Genomic DNA, 25,541 nt, shown 5'->3' on the forward strand with positions numbered 1-25,541 from the left:
ACAGTGATTCACGTTGTACCAAATGACTGTACAGTGGTGTGATGGAGAAGTTCAACAATGTGAAACCATCAAAAAGCAAACATCAGATTTCAGTATGCTTATGAACAAAGGGCTTCCTCCTGCAGCTGTTTCTCCCTCATCATCTCCAGCTGTGTCTCATCTCAGGAGCTGAATCTGAACAGTGGACAAACCTCAGCCATAGCTGGAAGCCCAACAACAACATCATCAGGGCTGTCACTACACAAAAAAAAAAACCAAACACAAACTTGTAATGTGTTAGACATGATTACATTCACTACTGTAAGGCAGGTGCATCTTCAGAAGGCATCATTACCTGTTAAGTTTACTGTATTTTACATGAATGAAAAGAACAAAAGTCTAATTTACAACTTGTTCACTGAGAATTTTGAATTATAACAGATTGAATATTAATTTTTTTGTCAAAATACAAAACAGTTGTTTAGATTTAAAAAAAAAAAAAAAAAAAAAAGAAAGAAGTGAAGTGACAGCCCCAGCTCACAGAAAGTGTGACAATGTAACAACACTTTATCATGCTCTGTGATTTAGTTTGAATGGATTTTTCCTTTAAGTCCTAATAAAGGGCTGGGGAGGTTTGTCTTAAAGTCCAAACTGACAGACGACAGGAGTAGAAAAGAGGCTGGGAACATCAGAGTAGTCAGAGGAGAATCAAATCAAGATCATTTCATCATTCAAGTGACTGGAAGTTTGACTCACAACAGCTGTTTAAGGCAGGACGTCAGTGCACGTGACGTCCACACGTTTTAGCCCCAAATTGCAAAGGTTTTTTTTTTTCTTTTTTTTTTTTTTACAGTGTATTTATCAGGTGATAAGTCGCAGGCACATTTTGTCTCCCCCTCCCAAAGCCCCTTATTCTCTTCTTAAATAAGTTTGTGTAATACCAGCGATTGAAACAGCAGCAAAGACTGAACCACAAGTTTAGTCCTCTTTAACATTACGGCATCATATATACACTTCTTTTTTTTTTGTCCTCCACCTTTCACTCCCTTTCACACTCTGACATGAGGTAAAGTATGGCGCCCAAGTGCAATGCTCAATTGTGCTACATGTACAAAAAAAAAAAAAAAAAAAAAAACAACTGAAAATCTGCCAGTACGAGAAAACGTAGGCCGCTCTGAATAATGCAGGACCGCCCCTCCCTGCCCACACACACCCCCTCCCTCCTCAGTATAATAAAAACAAAAACAAAACGAGGTGGTTGGATCCTGATGCCACGTGTGTCTGACGAGATTATTTCTGATCCTGTGATTCGTCAGTCACAAACAAAACAGAGTGGGCGTGGCACTGTATGAGTGATTTCACATTCTTCTTTTAGTATTCCCCCCCCCCCCCCCCCCCCCCCCCCCCCGCGTCCCACGGATAATTAGTGTGTTGAGTGTGTGTGTGTGTGTAAAGACTTCAGGGTTGGTGTAGGTGGACTACAGAGGGTCAGACGATGAAGTCATGACAGATTGCACTCTCAACTGAACTGAAGGATTTCACTAATTCATATGAAGTGTTTGGCACCCAGAGACCAGGACAGACCAGGACAGACCAGTCCCAGCAAAGACCGGATCCACAAGACTAAATCTAATTCAAATAACACATTTAAAAGCTGCAGTATGAATGTGAACGCAGGAGCTTTCAATTCAAATACCGCTATTAAGTTGAACTTGAGTCCATGCCGCCCTGAACCTCTAAACATCAGATCCAAACTGAGACTTGGGTTAGGGTTTAGACCGGGTCTGGCCTGAGGAGCTCCTGGTCTCAGATCAGTGAAAACAGGAGAAACACAGGCTTGTTAACTGAGGCAAATAACTGACATGACTCAGCACTAGATTCTAACTCAACACAACATAAACCCTGAGTCACGTGTCACCTTAAAGCTGCATGAATAAATACTCCCTCAAATGAACATGACTGGGTCACAGAGTGACTTCATCACCAGCTCTGCAGCTCTGCACAACATTTAACATGTTAGCATCTTGGCTGTGTCCACTACACAAACACTAAGAGCTAAAGTCTGACTGAAGACTGGACTTCAGGTGGAAAACACATCAGAGCTGCTGACTAAAAAATAAATAAATACAAATAATAATAATAATAAGAATAATAATGCAACTTTAAGGTCCCCTATCACTTCAGTGTAATATTGTGCTGAAGTCACAACCACAAACAATGACCACCTGGGGGCGCAGGGACTCATTACACACATTCAATGTTCTGGTGACAGGTCTGGACAGGTGAGTCTGATGCAGATCCAGTCTGTGCTGACACTAACTGTTGAAGTTCCAGACGTGACTCAGTGTAAGTGTGTGTGTGTGTGTTACAGTTGTCACAGTAAAAAGTGTGTCACTGTAGTTGAACTGCAGCCTCGTCCACTAACGAGCACTGAGCGCGCCGTCCCCTGAGGTAGAAGCATCACGGTGGGATCGGGTGAGAGAGCGACACTGACACACAGGTTCAGGTCTTCTCTGACGAAACAAGTGTTTTCTACGGAAGCGTGATGCATTCACTTGAGAAAAAAAAAAAATTCTGCTCTGTTTTTCTGATTTTATTCAGAAAAACTACGAAAATAACTTGAAAACTGGATTTTTAGAGAAAAGTTTTCATAAAAAATTATTTTCTGAATAAATGAGAATTCTTTCAGAATACTAAGATAATCTTGTTAATTCAGAAAAAGCATTTAATTGGTTGTTTTTTTCAAATAACGAGATAATTGTCTCATTGATTCAGAAAAACAGCAGATTGTTTAACTGAAGTGAATGCATTATGATTCCATAGTTCTCCCTCTGCCTGTGTTTTATTTCTAAAGTTGAAGAGTGCAATCTGATAACACCTCTGCAGACACTGACCCTCGTCTGCTCGTCTTTACCCAGAATTCAAAAACTGATTCTCAACTGATGAAACTATGAGCTAATGAATGAGTAAATAAAATGAGTTATGTGCAGAGAATACACTTCCTATGCCCCCCCCAAGAAAAAAAAAAAAAAAAAAAAAACTCATCACCTCAAGTATGGGAAGGGTTAGGGACGACAACGCAGCTCTCCTCTACAGCTTGATGGCTGACGAACAGGACAACCACATCAAACAGATTTCAAAAAAATAAAATAAAAAAAAAAAAAAAAAAAAAGAAAAAAAAAAAAGACAAGAAAATGCATGCAATTAACTGAGGTATTCAAGTGAAAAAAAGGGCTTATTGATGAGAAACAAAAAGACATTTAGCAAGAAGCAAAAATTTGTCAGAAAAGAAACCAAAAAAAAAAAAAAAAAAAAGGCTGGTATCCTTATCCCTAGGAATTGACTTCAACCTCATAGTGTCACATCTGCTATAGCTTTGGTAGGTACGGGATGTGAGGAACACTAGTGTGTTGAAATGAATTGGCCTTTTTTCACAAAGACTTGTATCTGAAAAGGTTCTGGTTCTATCCAATTAGTAGAAAAGTCTGCAGCATATTGTACGTGTGATATGTCTTCCTCTTCTTATATCAAAACCGGATGAGTCGCTCCGTGGAAAGACATCTAGTGCGAGAGAATGATTTGATTCAATTCCATTCGGCTCTTGGTATCAAAACATATGAATCACCAGGATAATGCCATAAACATCTTAACGTCACTCGCACGCGCTCTGGATATATCCATAGATTTAGAACATTTAGAGAAGCCGTCCAGCTGTCGTGGTTTATACGTAAGCTACAAGAACATGCAACCTCAAGTGCGGTTTAAAAACTAGTTTAAATTACAGTAACTGGGAATGTTGAAATTCCTATCCATCTTGCAGGATACGAGGGTGAGCCTTCGCATCGAAGGCCGAGAATTTCATTCATGTCTTTAATATTTTTTTTTTTTTTAATATATATCTATATACTTTGCTACAAATATGATTTTGGTGTCAATGTGACCACACAATTCTCAAAATAACAGACCCTAATGGAATAAGTGCAAAAAATTATTAAGAATACCATTTCAAGACAGATTTCAGACAGAGGTGCCACCAGGTTTTTGTTCCAGTGGTATCTGTTAGCCACGTCTGCCGTTAGCGTTTTAAAAATCGCTTTAAAACTGACTGGCACTAGTGCACAGGCTGAGGAGTTTAGCGTTTTTTGTTTTTAATTTTTTCTTCCTACATACTTTGATTTACACCTTTGATTGAACTATGTACAATCTAATACTACACAATAAGCATAAGCCTCATCTCACTGTCATAGAGGTTAACGAAAAAAACAAAAACAAAACAAAAAAAAACACTGAGGAACAGACACTGCGACCTGACCTTTTTTTTTTTTTTTTTTTTAAACACTTAACTAAACGTTAATAAAGCACTCATGTGATTACACAAAGCAGAGAGGGAAAGTAAAGATTGTGTTTGCGCAAAAAAAAAGGAGAAAAAAAAAAAAAAGATCCGATGTGAAATCCGTTGTGAGATCAGTCTGCTTCTTCTGTTGCATCTCCACACAGTGTTCCTGGCTGCCTTGGTTGTGCCATCGTAGGCTGAAGATACAGGGCTAGCATCGTGTTGCTGTGTTGGGAAGCCGACGTTGCTTTTTTTTTTTTTTTCTCTGTTAGCGTCCGTAGCTTCGGTGCTAATATGCTGAGAGCTCGGAGGAGGAGCTCAGTTGTTTTGGACCTGAGGTTGATTGGCTTTGAGGCTGCGCAGAGCTCGCCGTGCCGCCGCCGACTTGGCAATCCGATAGCTGCGGCCGACTCCTTTGAACTTGCCCTTACCGACGACCTCCACCGTCACCCGCACCTTCCCATCGTATGTTCTCTCTGCAGGGCTGCAAACAGAGCACAGGGACCAGGGTCAGACTGTGCACACACTAACCTGATAGTGGCCAGGGGCCTGAAGCTCGAGTTAAGGTCTAAGTTAAGATTTCCTTAAAATAAAAAACAGTTAAAACACCTTTAAGTCTTCTCCTTAAGGTTTCCTTAAAATTTAAGGTTTTCTCCTTATCTTGATCTTATTCTTAAGGAATCACTTTAAGCCTCGTTGTCTGCCTCCTCCACTCCGACTCGTTTCAGGTTACATCCCTGTTTATCCAGAGTCAAATAAAATATGAACCATTTGTGTGAAATTTTATCATAGCTTCTTTGTGAAGTCTTAAGTAATGGCTAAAAAGTGTTATGTGAGGTCACACTGACCTTGACCTTTGTCCACCAAAGTCTAACCAGTTCATCTTTGAGTCCAAATGAAGTTTTGTGCCAAATCTAAAGGGATTCCCTTGAGGAGTTTGAGATATTGCGTTCAAATGGCCAAAATCATGTTTCGTGAGGTCACTGTGACCTTGACCTTTCACAACCAAAATCTAATAGGTTCATCCTTGAGTTCTAGTGAATGTTTGTGCCAAATTTGAAGACGTTCCATCAAGGCGTTGCTGAGATATCATGTCCACGAGAGCGGGACAGACGGACAGTTCCGACAGTAACTGAACAACGATTGGACAAAAACAGAAACTCACTGTGACTGGCTGATTTCAGACCAGTGACAGCTCATCAATTATTCATGGCGACTTTTGTCATACAAAGTTTGTCGTATGTGTACATTACAAAAAATACAATCACACTGGACCTGATAGGGTTGACTATGCATATGCAACCACCAGTTTAGGCTGTTATGATTGGTCGGACTTTTCCTCTGTGCATCGTTAGGAAAGTTAGGAAAGAAATTCAGTATCTGTCCTTTCCACATCACAAGCACCGTGAGAAATCAGCTGATCTCCTACCTGAACTTGGCAGTTTCTGGCTCCATCTCGAGCAGCTCCCTCACAGGCGAGCGTGGCACGTTGGCAGAGAATTTCTCTGTAAGTGGGGAGACGGGTCAGGAGGTGACAACATCATAAACATTCATTTCTTCAACATGTCAACACAAGCGGAAGACATCTTGAATGTGTCCAAAATAAAAACTACACAAACAAACATGCTCCCGCTCCTCCTCACCTATAAGTGGCCTCATCATTGGATAATACACCTGCCACACCGTCTCCAACGACATCCTGCTGTCCATGTAAATAGCTCCAGCCAGCGACTCAAAGATATCCCCCATGGCCTTAGGGACCTCAATGTCCTCCTCCTTCTCCTCGTCTTCTTCAGAGCGTCGCAGCTGGAAAGAGACACACACAAACACACACACATGCACAAAGCTGTCAGCTGCCTCACGTGAAAAAAAATCCACATCAATGTGGTGGAACTGTCTAAATAATAACATTTAAACATTTGAAACAAATGTTAAACAATAATTAGATCATGGTAAATTCTATGTGCAGTGTAGAAACGTCTGGAGTCTGGTACCAGTCCTGGTTTAGTTTAATGGATCAGTATCAGCTGAAATAAACTCCTGCTGGTCCTGCAGCGCTGCCCTCTTTTACACTGCAGCATGTCACTATATGAAAGAATCAGATGTTAAAAAATGTTTTGCATGCTATGGCGCTAGTTAGCAATTCCTTCCTTCACAAAAAATATTATAGGCATCACTTCACCAACTCACCTGGAACACCTACAGTGTCAGACACCTTTTTTATGAATTGTTTTCAAACAGGGACATGTTGTAAAGGATGAGGAAACCTGCCCCCGTGATTATCAAAATCTTCTCCCTTGTGCTTGTGAACAAAAGTTTGATGGGAACTAAAGTTAACACGGTTGAGTTCTCTAGTGTTCTCTAGAGTGGAGCACCTCTACATTCTGATTGGTTGTTCTTTAAACATTTTCAAAAACAAAAAAAACTGTAAAAAAATTTCTCAGCCGACTCACAGTCTGTTAAAGCAGTGACACTACAGTTTAAAGGCTGCTACATTCACAGCTTCATCATGTTGTTGTTTCTCTTTGATGAATAGTGAGCGATGGACCGGCGCCATGTTCCTGCAGCATATCTCTTCATTTCCTTCAGCTGTGTCATGCAGCATGTGTGTGTGTGTGTGTGTGTGTGTGTGTGTGTGTGTCTGCTGTCCTTAAGGCAGAAAAGTACATCTCAAGCAGAGAGAGAGCAGATCTGATGCCAAGATAGCCATTTCCAGGCAAATTAAATCCAACTGCATTTTCTCTTCAGGACTGAAATCATTGAAACAAATTCATAAAAGCTGACGGCCTTGTTGTTCAGGCAGATTTTTTCTGAATCCTGGAAAACAGCTACAACAGCAAAGATCAAGTTTCTCCCTGCAGGGCTCTGTTGTCCAGCACTGATGCTGGATCTGTTCTCAGGAAACAGGACTCACCTCAGAGTCCATGCCTTGCATCTCGTTCTTCTCCAGCTGAAACTGCACAAAGTCGTCGATGACGTGGAAAAGCTCGGGTGAGATGGCCTTGAAGTACTTGTGGTAGTCGTACTTGACGGCCAGAGAGGCAAAGATGGTGTTGTTGACGAGCGCCGAGCGCAGGTCGGTCAGCACGCCAGGGGAGTGCTGCCGTGGGTCTTCATAAAGGTGCTTCGTTATGAGGTAGTCTAGAATTGCATCACCAAGGAACTCCAGCCGCTGGTAACAATCTGAGGAGGAGGCACAACAGACAGCTTCTAGTTTCACACCAGTCATTTACTTAACCTGAATGCACCATGAAAAAATAAGGATGTTTGAGGCCAATTTGGATTTTTGGTTTTTTGAGTCTTGATCTTGTAAAGTGATGTTGACAAATAATTCATAAGTGTGTAGTTGTAAATAAATCTGTGTGAACCTGTAAATAAACCTGCAGGAGGAGTTAAAGCTTGTACGTGTGTAGAAAAGATTTGGATATGTCAATAAAATAAAAAAAAAACTAGAATGGCCTCCTTGTGGTTGTACGCTTCCTCCACTCAGACTAGTTTTAAGGTTACATCTCTGTTTATCCGGTTATAGAAAATATTAACCATGTTTTGTGAGGTCACACTGACTTTGACCTTTGGGCACCAACATCTAAGTTTGTCCTGGAGTCATAGTGAATGTTTGTGCCAAATTGAAAAAAGTTCCATCATGGCATTACTCTGATATCGTGTCCACGACAACAGGACAGACAATATAATAAAACATTAGACTGTGTGACAGATGATGTCAGTGGTGACATCACTGACATGTCAGAACTGCCACAAACCGTCCAATCAGTTTTCAGTAGTTTTTTGCTTTGTATCTGTTCACAGTGTTTTTTCACAGCGTCTTTGTGTAACCTCACTACTGGTAGTTTTTTTTTTTTTTTTTTTCCCCCCCCACATGTACAAATTTGAATATCTACAGTTTTATTTCAGTTTTAAAAAAGTTGATTTTCAACTACTAACAATGGAATTATTTGTGAACATCATTTTACAAGATCAAAAAATGACTGACAAACAAATCCACATCAGTGTCCAAGATCCTGTTTCAGTCAGGCTGTAGTTTTATGGATTCAGTGAGTCGGCTGTGGGCTACAACTTTACTCTACTGTTTATTCTTGGCACCATTAAAAGTCTGCTGAATTAGCTGCTCCTGTTTGAGGTTTATTTGTGATGGGAAACAAACATAACTATTTGTTCAGTTTTGAGTTATGACTCAGCAGCAGTCAAGCATTGAGGGTTTTTTCCAAGTACCTTAATTAGCTGTAAACAGACACTGCTGCAACTGCTGGTGGCTAAATCAGAGAAACAAACCACAGCTACAAACACCAGCATCCACCTGTCTGCTTCACCTTACACGGCATCCGTCCCTCCACGGTCCCCACTCAACTCTCCCTCGGAATAGGTGGAAGTTTTTGAGATTATTGAGCAGCATCTGATCAGATGTCGGGTCAATCATGTCAGTTGGTTCCACAAAGACAGACTTTGACTGTATCTTAGAACAAATAGTCCAACTTTAGATTTATGTCTAAATTCATCCATTGCACAAAGCAGTTTAGTTCCTGACTATCTTAAGCTGAACTGTGGTACAATGAATTCTGGGGAAATTAAGACTTTTTTCAAAATAAAAACTAGAATAACCTCCTCGTTGTTTCCTCCACCAACCAGCTAAGTTGCAGGAAATACGGTCACAACATCTCTTTTCCTCAGATGATTATCAGACACATTACCTGAACTGTACTGTGAGTAAAACAGAGCAGAGATGTGAGATGTGAGGTGAGGTCTAACCTGTGATGGTGTTGTAATGGTAGGAAGCGTGGGTGAAGGCTTGCAGGAGGTAAGCCTTGTTCTGAAAGGTGTAGTTGATCTTTCTTTCAAAGTTCTTGAAGCCGGAAATGAGGTGGTTGAGAGTCCGCTCTGCGTCCGGATGGTCCAGCATGCAGCGGGGCGGGATCTTCAGCCAGCCGTAGCACAGGTCGATGGTTGTGGTCTGACGGCTCTGCACCAACGCTCCTGTCAGGGCGCCCCTCTCTAACGGTAACACCTGTCGTCAAACATAAAAAAGACTCTCAGTACTTCGGTGCTGCAGATGAAGTCATGTGCTGGGGAACAACAGCCAGGTGCAGTGACCGGGTACCAGGTTTGGTATCTGCGCAGAAATCAACACCTGCACTCTCTGACTGTATCCGATGGTATCCGTCTTAATGAAACCACTGGAGCCCTCAGGTGAGAGCTCAGAAAAGCAGAGCTGAAATCCAAGCTTGATGAGCTTCAAATATATTTTGACGGTCACTCATTACAATCATGAAAAGGCAGTAAAGATATTAAGAGCGAAATACATCTCTGACCTCATCACTAACAACTCCCATAATCCCAAGATCTTAATCAATACCATTAACTCTGTCTCACCCCCAACATCAGCCTACATGTGTCCACAACTTTTTTTAAATGTTTCATCAGCGAGGTTGAGAACAATTCCCCCTCCACCCATGACGTTCCTGTGTCACTTGTGTGTTCATCTTCATCTTGTTACCCCCCTGCCTTTTTCTTTCCCACTCAGAATGTATTGAACCTTGAACACTTGGAAACTAATTGACTTGAAAAAGGCCTGTTTTTGTGTTCTGTGTGTTTGTTCAATTTAATTCATTCATTCATTCATTCATTTAATTACTCAATCTAATATTATTGCAATTCAATACATTGTTTAAAACGTATCTGTGTGTCCTTGCTGTGGTGTTCACACTCATCTTCTGTGCATCTCTGGTCTATGAATTCAACTTTAAACCCTTAGATTTAGCTAATCCCACCTGCTACGATATCTGTATGAAAATTGATAGAGCATTCCCTTCATTTCATATTTTAATAGGCATTAAAGATAGGAATTGTAAAAAGAATTTATAAATGAACGATTCATCCATCAATAAATAACTTCAGTTCTCATGGTCTTATTTTTATCTCAATAGGAATATAGACCTGGATTAAAACCAGGCTAAACGATCCCAGTTGGTCATGGGATGTAACAAGCTCTCTGATTGGTTAGAGAGCTAACCAGTGGGTTTCACCAGCACTGAAGGCCCAGAGTGTCACAAAAAAGGCTAAACTGAGAAGCTAAATGACGAATGAATGATGGATTCACTAATAGGAAAAGGAAAAGCAGCTGGAAAATGGAAATTGAAGAAGGAATCAAGGAATGTTTTCCCTTTTTTAAAATGCCTTTCAAAATAGTTTGTTAAATTCTATTATTTATTCATGAATTAATAAATGTATTCATAAATGGTGTATTTAACGAGAGTTTTAGGCTATTTTTGTAAATCCATTTTTAAATCTAGGGTATTTATTGGTGGATTAATCGTTCATTTATAAATTCTTTTTACAAGTCCTGTTTTTAATGCCCATTCAATTATGAAATTGAGGAAATGCTTTATTACTTTTTTCTGTGACATCTGTGGCTCTGCATATATCTGTCTGTGTGTTGACCTAAATGAATAGTAGCACCACTAACAAAGCACAACACGTTACAGAATATGTAATGTGTTGTGCTTTGTTAGTGATGCTACTACTATTCATTCCTCGTTTCACAAAAATTATTCAGTTTGTACCATCATGTTCCTAGTCATTAGTGCCTGTGTTCATTCATTTATTCCAGCTTTTTCATTGCATCGAATATTGAATTATCGAGAGAACAGTGGGAGGTCCTGACTCACCTTGAGGCCCAGTGAGCAGAGGAACATCTGGGCAGCTCTCTCTCCACAGCTGGTCAGGTAGCAGCCCAGCAGAGCCTCCACACAGTCAGCGATGCTCTTGTCTGCGATGCACTGCTCCGTGTGCAGGTCGTAAGAGATCGACTGCTTGCCGAGCTCGACGCCGCAGTTTTCCTCCGACGGATTCCAAAAGCCCACCACAAAGTCGTCCTCCTCCCCCGCCTTGCTGGGGTCCAGGTAGCACATGGCGTCCCACGAGCTGTAGTCAAACTCCTCGGCCGAGGGCCCGCTGGGCGGCGGCTCCGATGGGTAGTGGGCTGTGGTGGGATGGAGAGGCTTCTTGGGGGCCTTCCATTCGTATGGAGACTCCATGGCAGGGGAGGAACCAGAGGCCGGGGTGGGGGAGGGAGGGAACACGCTTAAGGAGATCTTTTTAGCAAAAGCACCGGATCCCAACAACATGTTATCGATGAACTTAATGTGCTCCTTGTAGTACTCCAGATCGTCCTCCATGTTGACCTCATCCTTTGGCTCGTCCTTCAGCATCACCTCACCGTCCTCGTCCACCTCCTCGACCTCCTCATCGTCCTCATCAAAGTCGTTCTCAGATCGCCCATTGGCCAGAAGCTCCTCTTTGGCCTGGACGACCGAGACAAACGGGAAAGAGAGAAGTGTTCAAGTAAAATAACCTTTGTTTTGCAGGGGAACCAACATGAGCTGACTGTTTGTGTGAGGAGATACTGCCAAACCAAAGCCATGACTCAGAGCTGCTATTCCACTGTGGTTAAGAGCATCTGTTACAATTATAAATGATCAATCATTACCTACAGGTCAGGTAAAAAAAAAAAAGCTCTGAATGAAGACAACTGCAATACCCAAATGTTATAACATCATCTTACTTAACAATAATAATAATTGTCTGAGCTTGAATCAGGATGTGTCACAGTGTATCTTAGTGTAAACACTAGAGAAGTCCTGATCCAGATCCTAAAGGTCACCATCACAGCTGATTGAGACATTTGAATGGATCTGTATCAGCTAGAACCAGGCAGATCAAATAGTCTACTTTGGTGTCGGCCTAAGTGTTACCCTGTTACCACAGCTGAGTTCTACAGTGAAAACATTTTGTGCACAATAAAGGACGTGCCAGAGTGGCTGAATTCTGACACCACAACTGGAACAACACACACAGGTTGTTATTAAATCATAATCTACACTGAGGAGGTTGTGATTTAACCCGTTTATTTGTTATATATCCAACCTAACCAACGATTAGGCAAATAGAAGCATCGGATCGGGATCATAAAGAAACTTGATCAGACATTCTTGGGGGGTCCAGCCTCACATGAAATAAATGGCACTGAAGTCAGAAATAATTATTTCAGTTTTATAAAAACATAATATTGAGTTTCAGGGAAAAAGATCATTAACACTTCATCCCACTAAGGAAGGACACTGTTTAAACCATCATCTTTTAACTGGAGCTGCAACTTTACTAATCGATGAGTCAACTGATATAAAATCCATCTGCAGCAAATTCTAGGTTTTATAAATAAATTATATATAAATACAATTTATATAATCTATATGTTATATAAATACCTTTTGGACTGAAGACATTAGCAAATATGAACTTTTTTTAGACTAAAAGATTAAACTGATTAATCAAACAAAAAAAGAGACCAGTTAATATTAATGATAATGGTTATTAAATAATACTATAATATTAATATTCAACCATTGTTTCTTTTGACTGAGCATCTGGGGCCAGAACAAGCAACAACACACCCGAGATAAAAGAAAAAAAAAAAAGATGAACTGTACCAGTGAATCTGTTTTTATTAGTATCTCATGATATACAACCCTGTTGAACGTGTATTAATGATGTTGTTGTTGTATGTGATGGGGATGAGACTCACTGGGTGTGTGGGCAGAGCCCATCGATCCCGTTTCATGTTGCTTTCTCTTTACTACATTTTGTTTAAACCTGTAACTGTGTTGTTTCATATCAATGCACTTAGAGCTGCTTTTCTTGTACTGTAAGTGCTACACACATCATCAACATCTTATATATATTTTTTATTTTCACTTACAACATTAATCCTGTTATATGTATGTTTGGTCAGGGGGTTACAGGCTGTGGAAGATAAAGCGTTGTCAGACGAGGTGGAAGCCTGCCCTCTAGTGGCCTGACATCATCATAACACTCAACTAACGAACAGAACCAAAACTAACTGTGCTGTGCTGCGTGGGCTCTCACAAAGCATCAACACACCCTAAAAACTTGTGTCTAACCCTTCAACATGCAGATGTGCGACTCCAGCACCTGCACACTCAGTCTCACAGCAGAGACAGGTGAACGCAGCAGTGAGGTGAAGGAGTGTGCAGTGTGACATTAGCAGGAAGTCTTACTCACCTCCCCTGAATCCAGTTTGTCGGTGCTGCTCTTGTCCTGGTTGACCACGTAGCCAGGAGGCAGCCAGTTGACGGGGGGGTCGAAGATGGACACCACCATCCTGCTGGGGAGCCCCTTCTTCTTCCCCAGACGGTACAGGTTACAGTTGCTCACCTGGAGAAGAGCCAAGTCAACACCTTTACACATTATCATTACACACTGTAACACACTGTCGCCCTGAGCGTTTCAACACAGGAGGCCTAACATCTGGTATTTTACACATCAAGTCTATTATCTTTCCCTTTACGCACATGATTACAGCGATTGTGCGATGGACTCTGAGCGCATCCGAAATGCAGGTGACCTACAATTCAATACTGTGCCTGAACGCATCTTAAGTAGTCAAAGATGGTGCACTAAAGTTGCTGTTGTTAGCTTTAATACTTTATATGAACAAAATAAGTAACAGACACTACTTTTCAGCTCTCATAGTTCCTTTGTTTTCCTAGTGAGTATGTTGGTGGTATGTTCAATCAATCAATTCAACCTGCCGATGTAACCATGAGTCTTACAGTCAGTGCACAGCAGCTGAACGTGTACAAATCTTACATTTGTTTTTTTGGTGTGTGGTTGTAAATTACAGGCAAACACACTGCTGAACGTGCACTGTACGTAGATTCAGTGGCACTGCCCAATAAAAAGAACTACCCCCCAGGACAGCGGCTTTTTAAGCTCCTGGAACCATCACAGAGGAACTAAATTTAGTCCGGGGTCCAGTTCCTACAGAAGGTTTTTTGTCCTGCACAGGACAGGGTTTTTGTTTGTAGCAGCTCTTTCAACTCAAACTCAAAAACTGTTTGTAAACTCAACAAAACAATGTAACTAAAATATAATAACCTGGTTATGTTTTTAAAAATTCAAAGAAATGAGTTGTTATTACTTTACTTTCTGTCTCTGAACAACGTCTGTTTTCCCTGTAATCAGAGACAAATGACACAGTTCTTCAGACTTTCTTTGAACCAACATGAAAAAGACGTCCTCAAGTGTTTAGAAAAGAAAACATCTACATATCCATGGCAACTCTGATGAACATCATGTGATTTCACTGAAAGCTTCAAAACTGCTACTAAAAGTACTTGAAAGTAGAATAATCTGTCAACAGCTGTTTCCAAGATCAACAACGAACTTCTGAAGTTATTGATTTCATTACAGTTTCATTACAAACTGGTACAGAACGTCATACTAATGTCATGTGATAAGAATCTCCATGACAACTGAACAAACGTATTGCTAAAGAGAGTGATGAGACGTGGCTGGAAACACATCTTTCTATGAGCACAACGCTCATAGAAGGTTGATTAAATGTGTCCAAACTGTCCATGATGACCACAGTTATCTCCTATCAATAAGTCATCTCACCTTCTTGCTGCGCATGTAACTGAGTCGTCCCTCGTGAGCGTCGGGGTAGGTGCAGAACAGGTACGTGGTGATGGCGTGTTTCAGGAAAGAGTCGCCGAGCATCTCCAGCCGCTCCAGGTTGAAGCCGTCGCTTGCGTTCGATAGGGTCAAGGCCTGCAGGATGAGGCCCGGGTTGGGCCCCAGGCTTTTGGGGGAGTCTCCCGTCTGGGCTCTGTGCTGGGGGCCAGTGGCGAGGTCAGGAGAAGGTGCTGTGGGAGCATTGGGACCCGTGGCTGCCCGGCTGCAGACTGAGGTAGCTTTATTTGTGTGGTCTGAGGTCCTCCCAGGTGTACATTCGTCACTAGGTTGCGGAGGACTGGAGCTGGGCTTCTTCAAGCTGTGAGGGGGCTGCACAGGAACTGAGGTAGTGATTTGTATTGATTCAGAGCTCCGCGGCCCGGGCGAGCCGGGCTGGGAGCGTTGGCAATTGTCATGTTGGTGAAGGTGCTCGTCTTGGTGGTTACTGTCGTCACAGTCGGCGACAAGGGCAGTGCCGTTAATTAGGTTCCTGGTGCAGGTGGCGTCTCCTGACACAGGGGCCGTGGCGGGCCCCTGCTCAGGCAGGGCAGAGTGGTGACTACTGGGTTGTGTTAGGGAGCTGTGGTCGAGGGTTACAGTCTGTTGGTGCTTACAGTGACCCTCACCATCCTCGCTGCAGGACTCAGGACAGGAGATGAAAGTTTTGCTGTCAATAGATCTCTTCCAGCCAAAGTCCAGGTTTGGATACCTGCAAACCAAGAGGAGACCGTCTACATTAGACTGATGGGACACTGGTTCGGTCAAGTCTACACACTAATGGTCGACCGAGCTACTTGTTTTACACACATAACTATCAACACAGGTCACTGGACCAATATGTGTAAGGGGATAAATAAGTACTTATGGATTTTGTGCCATATAGGACACCTGCCTGGACTTCATTCATCAGCTGATGTGGTTGACAGTTGACAAACTGTTGTGTTCCAGTATAAGAGTGTAGCCATTGCTCTTTCCAGATTCAGCAGTTGTAATAAATGAAATGTATTAATTCTTAAAAAACGATTCACTCATGTTTCAATGTGGTGTGTGTGGAGCAGGGACCTGAAATCAGGGGGGAGGGTCTGGGCTCCCACTCCAGCTTCACTGGCCGTCTGGGCTCTGAGCTCCTCGGCGGTCAGGAGGCAGTGGAGGCGGTAGAGGATGCTGGGTAGACACACTGCTTTCCTCCACAGGGAGGCTGGGATGGGGTGGATGGCACACAGCTCTGGAACCAGGATCTGTCAAACACAACGCTCCTGTTAGACTGGGACTGTTACAGTGCAGAAATGAAAAGGTGATGTAGCTGGAACTCAATCCACACACAATATATATATATATACATACACACACACACCAAGTTTATACCAACAGCAGCTTTGTATAAAGAAATTCATTTCATCACACAGATTCATACACAATGAAACAAAAAGGTTAAATGCTACTTTAACATGCCAGAGAGAGCAGGAGAGAGAGCAGGAGAGACAGAATACATCGGTAAGTGCTAAAGAAACTAGCAGATCTGAATAGCATGTAAACAGAAACACCAGTTAAAATCAGATCTGGATAAAAAGACACACACAGTCAATAAGAAAGAAAGAAAAACCTGTTTGTTCTGCAGACTCTCCCACTTTGCCTTCCTCTTCTCTGCACTGCTGAGGGGCAGAGCTTTGCCCTTCTGGTTCAGGTGCCGAGGGGTCAACAGGTTCAATCTACAAGAGAAGAGAATTGCACTGTTAGACTAAAATACTAGTCAAACTCACTATTGCCACCTCACGGTTGTAAACCATTCAGACAGGTTTCAGGTTACATGCCTGTGTGAAATCTTGTTATAATTGATGTGTGAAGTCTTGACTTATGGCTAAAAAGTGTTTTGTTAAGTTACTGTGACCTTGACCTTTGAAGTCTAATCAGTTCATCCTTGAGTCCAAGTGAGTGCTTGTACCAAATTTGAAGAAACTGTGTCAAGGCGTTACTGAGATATCATGCCCATGAGGATGAGACAGACGGACAACCCGTCTGTGGTGCAGAGGCATTAAAAGGATAAAAATCGATGCAGCAGGGCCAGAGACATGTTCGCTTTTATTCCACACCTTGTTCCTTCTCAAAAGCTGGCATCTACATAACCCACAATGCAACTTGACTATCTGACAGTTCAGTGAGAGAGTCATGTGTGTTATGCTAGTAGCCGAAAGCCTCTAGCCTGCAGGAGATAAAGACTGGTGGCGACTGGCAAGACGCCTGTGCTGCTCACCTGGAGGAGGTGTGGTCTACGTCCAGGAGCGGCTGGTTCAGGTTGGACAGGTCCAGGTTGTACTTGGTTTTGTAGTACTCAGCAAAAGTCTCGTATTCCGGCGATGGAAACTTGCTGAGCGGCGTCAGGTCTGTGTACACGTCAGCTACATAGAAGCGATGAGGCTGGTCGAAGTTACGATACCTGGGACAAGGACCAGAGGAGGTTATTAAACCTTAAAACAGTTCCTGCGCTGTCTGACAAAGATCCACTTCTCAGTAAAGGTAAGTCCAGTACTGTCATGCGGTGCAGCGGTACCTTGGAATGATGACAGCATCCTGGTAGTCCTCCAGCTTGAAGGTGAAGGGGTTCTGCTTGGTATACTGAGTGGTAGGAATGCCAGTGCGGGCCTCAGATTTCTCAATGTCCTCCATGAACTTAAAGTCCATGTCGAGTGTGTTGGAGTCCCCAACTGACGTGATGAGTGATGAGCCAGAGTAGAGAGAAATAACGGGAGAACATAATTAGTGCTTACTGATAAATCGTATTTTCATTGTCATCACAATATGAACATGTGCAATAAACACATCACAAGAATGAAACGATGAATTAGGGAAACACGCACCATGAGGTCGCAATGAGCCAAATGAACCGGAAAAAAACTATGCTGAATGTTCTCTAACACCCCCAGCTCCACCCCATCCCCCACTCAGCAATGTTACCTGCAGCAGAGGGAGGAGGACGGAGGAGATGGCCGATAGTGACCTTTGTCTTTGTTCTTCATTCAGCTTCACTTACTGTTTTCACGTCAGGAATACTATTTAGCTTATTGACATTTTACTCTTGTTTCCATAGAGATATCACTGAGTTTATACACAGTGACTCTGCTGCTGTAAACATTATTGTTGCTGCTTTAGAAACTAATTTTATTTATTCTAATCCTGTGAAAATTTTATTCTCTTTAAGAATATTAATAAGAACCAATATGAGTATCAATAAAGAGCCGGATAAGCCGTTCTGTATTGATGAGTTAAGATAAATATAACATTATGCAGTGACACCTGATGAGTGAACCTCCACTGTCTCACTACTGCAACCTCACCATGAGCCTCCACACACTGAGGGCTTCATTAGCTGACAGTGAGGATAGCTAGCACAACAGTAGAAGAAGACACGGGAACTGTGATGCACACTTCAATATTTGTTTCTTTATCACAAGTCCTATCGTTATTGCAATATTGAACCGTGAGTTATGAGATTTCCCTCATGACGCCCAGGGCTAAACGTAATCAGTAATCAACAAACGTGATCCACCCAGCTTGACCAGGTGTTGTTCTACTCACCAACATTCAGAGGTAGAACGCAGTAAGCCGAGTCAGCCAGCGTGGGCTTGAACTCCAGTGCAGGTTTCTCCAGACGGAGGATGTGGGAAAAGATGTACTGGTGCAGGCGGGTGATGAGGTCGAGCTGGGCCGCGGTGAGCGTGAAACCGGACTTCTGCAGCTCGATGGAGATGGTCACCTCACCCGAGCGGGTGTACACCGGGAAATGGGGGATCTGGACATTAGGAAAGCATCGTTTACCATCAATGACCAATAAAAAGACATTCGCAAAGAACAGAGGGCGGTTTTAACCAGGTGACGTACGCGAGGTATGGGTTTGGCAGTCAGGATGCCGAAGCACCTGGTGGTGTCCTCCGGTGGGTAGAGCTTCCTTCTGCGGAAGTTGAGCTCATCAGGGAGAGGGGTGGTGAGGACCATCCCAATCACGTATAGATAGTAAGTCTGCTCCAGCACAGCGTAACTGTCCCGCAGACACTCTGGTATCTGGAGGAGGAAGAAACTGTTTACAAAACTCTACAGGAGATTTCAGACATCTTTAAACACTTAAGACACTTCAGTTAAGACAGGCCTCATTGCCTACACTACACACACAACGTAGCATTGCCATCATACCACAACTATGGTATTGAGTTAGCTCTGAGTCTCTGCCTGTCCCTGTCTGCACCTGCGTTCTGATGAAAGTGTAGGTATTCAGACTGACTGCTACTTTCAACTACAACGCAGTACACAGGGCACCAAAACAGCCTGATGAATAATGATCATGCACTCACATATATGCTACCATGTGTAATTTTCACTTGTACACAAAATAGTTGCACGTGTGTTTATTTTGGTCGCAGTCTGGAGCCCTGCATTATAGTTACTGCTAACAGCTCCACAGTCATACTGCTGTTGGCAAAGACTTTCTTACGGCTTTAGGGTAGCACTGCCTCCTCTTGGTAGAGCCGGGCCGGCCTGGGACGCTGGTCTCCTCCTCGTCATGAAGGTCCAGCTCCTCCTCATACTTGACCGTCTCCTTCCCCACCGGCATCAGGTGATCATCCAGCTCACCTGGGAAGAGAGGAAGCAAGATAAACTAGCCAAAAACAGATGTAGGTGAAAGGTCTGCAGACGCTGACAGTAAATATTCCTCATCGTGCATTTGTGACATCTCAGTTGTGGCTTTACCTATTTTGTGGAGTTTCTCACAGCATACAAGTGCAACTGCTTTCTCTGCCAGTCTGGCACAGGTCATTGTAGGACCCTGTGAAAACACAGACACGTCCATCAAATGAGTAAAACTCAAGTGACATCTAGATTTACACCATATTAGTGCACGCCGATGAAATCAATGGCCCTCACCTTAACAGGAGCTCGCAGAGGGGAGTTGATGGGTAAGTAGAGCATAGACTGGAAGCGTCCATCTTGCATCTCCATAGATTTACATTTGGGTGCTAAGTGGGTGAACGGGTCACTGGGCAGCCGAGCACAATACCTGAGCACCAAAGTCAAAGAGACGTGACATTAAAAGGCTGACAGATCTGTGCTCGTGTTCTCTGTGAACTGAGGACTGAAGAAACATCACCGCACCTGTTAATGTGCCCGATGGCCGTGTTAATGGTGACCCGGGGACCTCCGTCCTCAGACCGCAGCACGTAGGGTGGGAGGATGTTGTCATCATCCAGCACCTGCTCCACCTCGAATTCACTCACCTCCACTGACTTTGAACACTTGTTCCTCAAGATCTGCTCAAAAGTTAAATGATTGTCATCAATATTTCATTCACTTTCCAACATTCATCTATTTCTACAAACGTAACATCCATTAGGAATGACTCCTGACATTATTCTGACTACTCACTACGTCACACGGTACAGAGAGAGCAGCGCACCTTCTCTATGGCCTTGTAGGTGGTGAGATCCTCCTCGAAGGCTTTGGTCCTCTCACTGTCAGCCAGCATGATGTAGTTGGAGACAGGGGCCCGGGCTCGGCCTTTAGACTGGACATAGGACCTGTACTCTGTGGGCAGGTCAAACCGCACCACCAGGTTACACTTTGGAATATCCACACCCTCCTCCACGATGCTGGTGGCGATGAGCAGGTTGGTTTCATGAGCCCGGAATTTGCGGAGAACCTGTGTGAGGAATGGGGGGGGTGGGTTTAGATGCTGGTGCATGCTGGTCAGTACCCAATGGTGCAGCCGCCTCCTGCTCTTCCATTGATCCTCACTGTTTTGTCACTGGCTTGTCAACCTACAAGTAAACTTACCTTGAGTTCAGTTGATCATGCACAGCAGCAGCATATTAACTAGTTCTGTTTGGTCAGCTGACAGAATTGAAGATCCATATAATCTAAAGGTAGATATCCATGTGTTGATTATAAAGCAGGTCTATGTTCTATATTAATACTGTGAAAGTATCAAAGCGCTCAGTCCACAGAGAAATGCACACAGCCTGTTCAGTCATGAATTTATCCTAGGGGATAAATAAAGTATATATCTAACTATCCAGCCTGTATTCAGAAACTGAGCTTCTGGAACTTTGTGATGTCACAACAAAGCAGTCACCACTCTCAGCCACGCCCTAAGCCCCGCCCACAAATATATCTTCTTATGATCAGCCTGTGTATATTCTCATTTGTCCAGGTCATAGTATCCTAAAGGAGTTTTGTAAATCGAAAACAACTGGACTAGGTTATTTGTCTGTGAAGACGTTTCACCTCTCATCCAAGAGGCTTCATCAGTTCGTGTACGCATCTGACCTCACCTGACATTTGCCAGTGACAGTTGTCATTAGGGTTAGTCCCCAGCTTCACCTTTTAATTTGCTATAGCCTGTTTAAATACTGTTAATTATGGAAGTTATAATTAAAATTGGAAAACTGCACTCTTTTAAACAGCTATTTGTTCATAAGAATAGCCTCAAACAGTCAGTAAATAAAACAGAGGGGGATTTTGCCTGGACTATCACTTTAAGAACACAAATTTTGAACCAAATGTCAACAAGCCCCACCAACAACATTCAGAACAAAGAGTGTGTGAAACAAGAACATGGACGTGTGTACCTCCTCTTGTTTCCTGAACTCCACCTCCATCTGTTTGTTGCGTGGCTGGTTTTTGCCGATGCTGTGGCCGGTGATGAAGTTGCTGCTGATGTAAGCCAGCTCTGGGTCCTGCTTCCCTGCCTCTTTGATAAGACTGAGGAACAAACACAGAGTGAGTGTGTGCCAAAGATAACACATCGGGGAGATTGTACAGTTTCTCATTATCATTCATTATGTAAAATGTTCTGCGCATGCAGAGGCAGGCCTCTGAATTCTGTTATAAACAGTGTATTTAAAATTGTGGTTAATTTGCTACAAATGCCTTTCATGCATATTTGGAAATCACAACATGTGTCCTGAAAGTCCAAACAACATGAAGACATGACCGTACCGATTGAGGACAACAGCTGTGTAACGCCTCTCCACAAAGATGATCCCACACAGGATGTTGGTGAACGGCGAGGGGAAGTTGGCCTCAGGCCTCTCTTTGGCCTCCACCTCCTCATCTTCATCTTCATCCTCTGAGTCGCTCCAGGACACATAGTTGTCCTGGTTACGGTTGTTGTACCATTCCACGCTCTCAAACTGCTGCCGCTCAAAGGGTTTGTACTCATGCAGGATCTCGAGCAGCCGCAGGACCTTGGGGGTGACAAACTTCAGGTCCAGCGAGGCGGGGGAGAAGTGCTCCTCGCACAGGGCGTGCACTTTGCGCAGGATGGTGTCAGTGAAGAGCAGGAACTTGCGGTTCAGTTCTTCCTGCTCGTGTTTGATGTACTTCTGGAGCTCCCGCACCATGATGCCCGCTGCCTTGTCTGCACACCAGGGCCCCAGCACCTGCAGCACGGCCCGGCAGTCACTCAGGACCTGGAGGGGACAGGGACCGTGGAAGCAGCAGCTTGATGGGTAGTAGTTTTTGAGATCCTAGGGACTATCAAGGCATCACTGACTCAAACACAACCCTCTGCTGCACTTAACATCTGACTGGTCACATCACTCTGTTTTCTGTCACTACAATAAACTCAGACCAACTTCTCCTCAACTCATGTTGTTGAGTTGTGTTCTTACATTTTACCAAATGTTTCCAGCAATTTTCAAACCAGAGAAATCTGTGATTTTGGTGACGGTAATGCTCTGTGTCATTGGTCGCCTGTCAGTGACATCATATCCTCTATGATCATGTGTTAGTGTGTTTGTCTGACAGAAGCTCAACATTGACTTTTATCTAGTTTTAAGTCACATACACTTTTTACACCTTGGTGGTTTTCAACTCTATATTTGACCCAGATGAAAACCTCCTGAACATCTGGTTCATAAGTTATCAGAGAAACATAGGTAAGCAGTCTGTTTTTTGGGCATTTTGGTTTGGTGGTGCTGCTGCTGCGGGTAGGACTAAGCCTTTGTGCAGTAGAGCCTGTAATCTGTAGTTCTTTATCTAGAAGATCACTGTGGCCAGTTCTGCTTTAAGTTAAAGTCAAGCTAAAACTGACCAACTGATCAAATATGTCCATATGTTCTTGTGTTGCTGACAAAGTTCTGCTAACAGCAGCAGGAAGTGTCAAAACTGCATCAGCAGTAACTTCAGACAGTTCTGATGTGACATGAAGAAAACTGAACATCTTAAAGTATGAAGAGTATGGAGTGTTGCTCTGACCTGTTTGGAGATGAATGTGGGATCACGGTCCTCTCTGGCAACAGATATGTTGCAGTCGTTCAGGAAGTGGAGCGCTTCATCCAACTCCACCTGCAGACGGGAGGAGAGGCCGCTCTTATCCAAGTACGGGCCGCAGTCCAACACCACCTCTCTGGGCTGAGAGGCGTATCTGAAACAGGTCGACACACCCAAAAGGGGTTAGCTCTCAGCACACACCTACAGTGGCAGTCTCATGACCGAGCACTTTATTAGGAACACCTGTACACCTGCTTATTCATGTATTATCCAATCAGCCAATCATGTGTCAGCAATGTATAAACTCCAGCAGATTCAGTTAATGAGGAAACATGTGATCTCAGTGACTTTGAGCTTCATGACTGTTGGTCTAAGTGGTTCTCAAACTGCTGATCTCAGTGAGTGTAAATAAATGGGCTGACAGTACCTGTCCAGGACCACAAGGTCAGTGGCAGTTTCAGCATTGCTGTTCAGGATTCTCTCCAGATTCTGGATCTTCTGCTCCAGTTCTGATGGGTCACATTTTCCATTGAGAATGGAGGCCGTGAGACCCAGAATACGAGGACCGGATGAACAGCCTTCAAATAGCTGCACAGAGAGTGAGAGAGTGAGAGTGAGAGTGAGTGAGAGCGAGAGAGAGAGAGAGAGAGAGCTGCGTCATTCACATGTCTCTTATATGACGGTTAGGAAAAAGGATGAGTTTCCCTCTGAGAGCAGATCCTCACCTTCATTATCTCACAGTAGGGGTGGTCTGTGATGGCCAGGTGACAATCATCAAAAACCACCAGGTTGATTTTAGACAACGGTAAGATTTTATTCCTCAGAACGTGCAGGAATATGTGGCAGGTCATGACCAGCACCTGTAGGAGAGAAAACAGTCTTACTGTCAACAGTGTGATTCAGTGCAGGTCTGAAGAGACACTTTTCAGAGTTAAACCTTCGACAGGTTCTACTTCATTTACACAGAATATGCTTTTTACAGACCTAGTCTTGTCTCAAATTTACAAGCTAACTCTAATGACATTGAACATGTGCAGAATTAATTGCAGGAATATACACTTTCATTGATGTTGCTTCTGCTCCGGAGCTGAGGGCTTGTGGGATCAGCTGCTGTGAGACAGTCACAACATAGAGGCATTAAAAACTCTCACCTGATTCTCGATTATCTCTTCACTCCACTTTTGGTCAGTCCATGCTGAGGTTTCCCCCAAATCTGTGTACTCTCCCACCTGGAGGTCAGAGTGAGTCCTGACTGCAGCTGCTTGCTGAACTACAGACGAAGCTGGACGACGTGGAAGAATTCAAGTTTAATTACTTCATATTCTATGCAAGAGAAAAATAGAAACATCGAAACATCATGGACACTTGCGTGGCACTTCAAGTACCTGTGTTCACCAGAAAAACAGTCCTCTTCGCATTTCCTTGGTAATGTCCACGGATTTGGTGGGAGAGCTCTTTTGTTAGAAGTACTGCAATAAAGGTCTTCCCTGAGCCAGTATTCAAGCAGACGATAGTATTATGTTCAAGAGCTGCTTCAAGAAGTTCTACCTGTGGAGGAGGTTCAGGTTTACACACAGGACTGATGAAGGACAGTGTATACTTCACATCAAGCAACTAGTAAACACATGCATGTGGCTGGAAGCCTCCTTGCCTGATATTTCCTAGGTGTATAGATGTTGTCGTGGATCGCCTCCTGCTGCCATGGCAGACCAAAGAAAGGCCCCATGGGTGACGTAGCAGGGGTGACAAGCTGTAAGCCTGCCATGCTTCAAAGCGGTGGAGGTAAGGGGGGGCTGGGCTCCTCCAGTCGTTCCACTTTATCTCATTTCATTCTCCTCTTCCTTTCACAAGTTCACTGGAGAGGGAGAGGGGGATCCAGCGTTAATGTACAACAGAAGCAGAGAATGACGCAATAACCGATATTAGGCTCGGGTCGATATTTGATAACATTGAATATTGCAATGTTTCTTCCTGATATGTGATATTTTTCATAATTGGAGAAAAGAGGTTTGCAAAGAGTCCGACTGTCATTTCACTGCTTTGCTCTGATATAGATATACTTACAGGTAGTAATTGTGACTTTCTGGGTAAGCAGACATTTAATCTGGGCTTCATGATAAAATATCTCTTAACTCCGGATGCTCCCCCACATTTAAGCTGGAATAGACCTGAAACACCGAAGCACAGAGCAGTATTACAATCATGCATTGGAGATGTAGCACAGACAGAGAGAGCAAGTCTAAATAACACTATCACACATGACAATATAAAAGGCCATTTTGCTAATAAATGTAATTCTGAATTACCTACAAAATAGCAACTTCAATGAGAATTACGTTAGTATGTATATATATGTATGTATAGCAAACATTCAAGTGAGCTTGTGCACCACGGAGACTGCTTCTGTTACCACTGATCATTA

General features: G+C 43.2%; 1 protein-coding gene across 1 annotated transcript; it reads right to left on the reverse strand.

Annotated features, from left to right (window-relative positions):
• Nucleotides 1–1,388: 1,388 nt before the first annotated feature.
• dicer1 (dicer 1, ribonuclease type III) lies at nt 1,389–24,968 on the reverse strand. Its single transcript, XM_023394729.2, has 27 exons — nt 24,771–24,968; nt 24,505–24,667; nt 24,271–24,401; nt 23,845–23,979; nt 23,547–23,707; nt 23,105–23,273; nt 21,845–22,317; nt 21,475–21,607; nt 20,304–20,546; nt 20,003–20,157; nt 19,775–19,907; nt 19,601–19,676; nt 19,344–19,483; nt 18,737–18,916; nt 18,434–18,647; nt 17,409–17,562; nt 17,112–17,294; nt 16,464–16,569; nt 15,923–16,098; nt 14,804–15,569; nt 13,406–13,558; nt 10,993–11,628; nt 9,077–9,332; nt 7,227–7,495; nt 5,956–6,118; nt 5,742–5,817; nt 1,389–4,796 (listed from the first exon to the last, which is right to left on the reverse strand). The coding sequence occupies exons 1-27, from the start codon at nt 24,882–24,884 to the stop codon at nt 4,631–4,633; spliced, it is 5,724 nt and encodes a 1,907-aa protein (XP_023250497.1). The 5' UTR covers nt 24,885–24,968; the 3' UTR covers nt 1,389–4,630.
• Between the last annotated feature and the right edge of the window lie 573 nt (nt 24,969–25,541).

The sequence above is a fragment of the Seriola lalandi genome, unplaced genomic scaffold, assembly GCF_002814215.2.
Source record: "Seriola lalandi dorsalis isolate HSWRI2012SDOR001 ecotype SW California unplaced genomic scaffold, Sedor1 jcf7180002054953, whole genome shotgun sequence".
Lineage (NCBI taxonomy): Eukaryota > Metazoa > Chordata > Actinopteri > Carangiformes > Carangidae > Seriola > Seriola lalandi.